This window comes from Lycium ferocissimum, chromosome 7 (genome assembly GCF_029784015.1).
Source record: "Lycium ferocissimum isolate CSIRO_LF1 chromosome 7, AGI_CSIRO_Lferr_CH_V1, whole genome shotgun sequence".
NCBI lineage: Eukaryota > Viridiplantae > Streptophyta > Magnoliopsida > Solanales > Solanaceae > Lycium > Lycium ferocissimum.
Genome location: NC_081348.1, coordinates 37,212,116 through 37,216,130, shown reverse-complemented (window position 1 = coordinate 37,216,130; position 4,015 = coordinate 37,212,116). Strand labels below are relative to the sequence as shown.

At 37.3% G+C, this 4,015-nt stretch overlaps 1 protein-coding gene across 1 annotated transcript; it reads left to right on the top strand.

The window, feature by feature from the left end:
* Positions 1 to 1,333: 1,333 nt before the first annotated feature.
* On the top strand, positions 1,334 to 3,548 carry LOC132064782 (uncharacterized). The gene is made up of 2 exons (XM_059457888.1): positions 1,334 to 2,106; positions 2,589 to 3,548. The coding sequence occupies exons 1-2, from the start codon at positions 1,502 to 1,504 to the stop codon at positions 3,295 to 3,297; spliced, it is 1,314 nt and encodes a 437-aa protein (XP_059313871.1). The 5' UTR covers positions 1,334 to 1,501; the 3' UTR covers positions 3,298 to 3,548.
* The last annotated feature ends 467 nt before the right edge of the window (positions 3,549 to 4,015 follow it).

Below are 4,015 nucleotides of genomic sequence, written 5' to 3'. Positions count from 1 at the left end.
CCATTCGAACGGTTTTGAGTAGGTATGAAAAAGTTATAAATAAATGTCTTATTTTTCTAACACATTGAATATTTTTAAAACAAAGTTGATTTACAAAACGACATACATTTAGGACCCGGGAGTAAATTGGATAATTTGGTATGTCGAAAAAGAAAAAAGAATAATAAAATCAAGAAAGGACGGAAAAAAACGTAGATAAAATGGGTGATGGGACCATATTGGACTTGACCTAGGATCCAAGTTGGTGAAGACTGATACCAATTCCATTCATTTTCCTACTGGCTTAAATGAAAATCTCCCCAACAGCTGTTCTACAGTTGTAATCCAATTACAACTAGTCCTCTTTGGTCTTCTATTTTCCTAATAAATCCAAAATGTATTCATCACAAGGCTTTTTTTGCAATATCCATCCCTAATATTTTGTACCATTTTCTTTAAGTTGCATCCTATGTTTTATTCTTTTACGATTTCATCCTTTTATTCTCAATTCTCTTGTAACATTGTTACACATCAACATTACAAGGAAAAAATAAGAGAATAGCGACAATAAAGCTAAAGAGGTAAAAAGGAGAAGGTACAACTATGATTAAGTAAAAAGAATATGTTTTGTAGGACAATATCTTTGGTTCATCTCGATCAAATATTCAACTATGTGTCGAAAGATAAGATATAAAAAGTTTTAGCCGAAAAAAAAAATAGTCTTTATAGAAGCAAAACTCGAATTAATAACACATATAGTCCAACTACATAACTTATTCTTTTTCACTAATTCTACTCATGGCGATTAAGACTTTGAAGCGAAGGAAGGTGGTCCCTAACATTGCCTATATGGCTATATAACACTAGTGTTGTTTGAAAATCACGTCAGTGCAGACGCAACGTTGAGTCATGATAGCATTAACTATGTGAGACTCACAACTGCATAACTCTGCTAGTAAGCCCCTGTGCGATAGCTAGACTCAGAGCGAGACTTTCATATTGACTACCCCTAATTCGGTCTATGTTTGGGTTGTTTCCATACTCAAGGTAAGGGGCTCCAAAGGTGAACGCGACCTGGCCTTAGAGGAGTGGGGAGGCAACTTTGGATTCTAGAGGAATAACTATAAGAAAATTAAAGATTAGGGTGTAATATTAGGAAAGAAAACAATATAGGGCTATAGAATGCAAAAAAGCCCTTGTCAAGACATACCTACAAGGGTCACAACCCAATAGAAAACTAGGAAAAGAAAGGAAACACTTTGTGAAAAAGACAAAGTTAAGAGGGAGGCGTTCAGGCACGCACACTTAAATGCTTTGATTAATTGACAGAGAGAGAACAGAGATGCTCTTTGCTGGCGCACCTTCTATGCGTACGTGCCCACAGCTCATTCCGCACGCACGCCTATGCACCTTAACTTAATATATATGCCTTTACCCTCAATCCCACTTTCTTCCCTAAAATTCCACAAATCTTTTATCTCTTCTTCTTTTACACAGCAAAAAACAAGAAACGAAAGGACTAATGGATCCATGTCCTTTCGTGCGTATTGTGATAGGAAGTTTAGCTTTGAAGTTCCCAACTGAATCTAAACTGCCCCCCACTACAAATTTTGACTGTAAGATCAAGCTTAAAGGTTTCTTGACACAATCAACAAGTATCTCAGCGTTTTTTCAAGAACAAGAAGCGATCTTGGATAACAGAATTCATGGTTGTTTTAACTTCAGTAAATCAGAGCTAGTGAAACTTGTTGAGAAATCGAATGTTAGAGGAAAACCAAGTTGTTTAAAGATTGAAATATATGGGGGTAAGATGGGTTTTGGGTATTTAAAGGGTAGTACTGGGAAGCTTTTGGGAAGTGTTTTGGTGCCATTAGATTTGAAGAGTTTGGAAAATATTGGGCATAGAGGAGTTGTGATTCAAAATGGATGGGTTTCTGTTAATGGGTCTAATGGTGCAGAATTGAATTTGAATGTGAGAGCTGAACCCGACCCGAGATTTGTTTTTCAGTTTGATGGTGAACCTGAGTGTAGTCCACAAGTCTTTCAAGTCAATGGCAACGTCAAGCAACCTGTTTTTACTTGCAAGTTCAGTTTCAGAAACTCCGGTGACCGGAATATGAGATCCAGGTATAAATCCTTCTTTCAATCAATTGAAAATTTTACTTTGTCAGTTGTCACAGTTTTTTGGTTGCACGCTACATGTTTTGACCAATTTTTAGATCTTAAATAGGGTACAGAAGGTTCTAGGTAGAAGTAGTATTATAGTTCTGGCACAGAAACGAGTTACGATTTTGGAATTTTTAGTCCAATTACATGTAGTTCAACTGAGTTGTTGATTTTGATGCCCCCTTTAAGGATGAAAAGCCAAGTCTTTAATTTCTCTAATTAGTACTATCAACAAAGTGACAAACTAAATGTTTACTCTATCATTGATTCCTTTGTATACCTTACCTAACTTTTAAAATAAGTAATCAATCAGCTCAGATAACTGATATTTCTTGATTTGATAATCAACTGATTGTTGTTAATTCTTACTCTTTCGTGAATGGGTTTTTATTTTAGTTTTTGAAAAGGGGTTTCTAATACTTAATTTGCTATTTTCTTTACAGATCGTCACTATCAGAACCAAGCACATCAACAAGCTGTTTTAGTTCTTGCACATCAGATAAAGAGACACCTGTAAAAGAACGAAAAGGATGGTCAATAACAGTCCATGATCTCTCAGGTTCACCCGTTGCAGCAGCATCGATGGTAACCCCATTTGTCCCATCACAAGGTTCTGATCGCGTTAGCAAATCTAACCCCGGGTCCTGGCTCATCCTCCGACCCGGTGACAACACCTGGAAACCATGGGGTCGCCTGGAAGCTTGGCGAGAACGCAACGGTGAGCTCGGATACCGGTTCGAGATCATCCCTGATGGAGCCACTGATGCAATCACATTAGTCAACTCAACAATCAGTACAAAAAAAGGTGGTAAAATTGGGATAGACATTATCAACGGGGCTACCCCGTTGACTAGCCCGAACAGCAGCTTCGACCTGAGTTCCGGGTCAGGATCCGGATCGGATTTCGGGTCGCAACCTGGATCCGGGTCGTGGGCGCAGCTGCTGTACCGGGGGTTCGTGATGTCGGCGACAATGGGGGGCGAGGGGAAGTGTAGTAAACCGGAAGTGGAAGTTGGGGTGCAGCACGTGAGCTGTGCGGAGGATGCAGCGGCTTTTGTGGCGTTGGCAGCTGCGATGGATCTCAGTATGGATGCTTGTCGGTCATTTTCCCAGAAGCTGAGAAGAGAGTTGAGACAGCAGGATCAAGAATGATGCGATTAAACGGGTCGGGTCGCAATTATGATGATGGGTTGCTTCGTGGTTCAGTTTAAGTTTTGCTAATTAACTAACTGACAGCAGTTTTTAGCTGGATTTTTCTTTTTCTTTTTATTTATTGCTTTTTCACGAGTGTACAGTGCTAAGACAGCTGTTTGTTTTGAGTTTCCTTTTAATTCTCCACCTCACTTTTGGAATGTATTTATTGATTGATTGAATTGTAGTATAATGATTTTGAACTTTCGTTACATGAATCCCTCACTTTTTTAACATTCTTCGTTTTGGATGAATGACATTAGTATGAGTACTTCGTGTTAAATTTTAAAATCTATTGAATACTACTCCTTTCGTCTCATAATAAGTGGTATTTTTAGCTTATGCACATCTCTTAAAAAATTATTTACTCCTTGAAAATTAAGATTGTTTTTACTTACTTCTCTAATCAAATTTTACTTCTTTCTAAGTTATTTTTTTTATTCGAAAAGCTATTTAATGATTTTTGTTTATGTAAATAAAGGTAATTTTGCAACAATAAGATCAATTTTTTCTTGATATCATAAAGCACCAATTATTTTGAAACAAAATGAAAAGCTTAAAATACCATTTTGGTTTGTACTCGTATTACAACAACAACCTAACATACCTAATATATTTCCAAAATTGAAGTTATGGAGAGGATGGAGTGTATGCAGGTCTTATCCTTATTTTTTAAGTA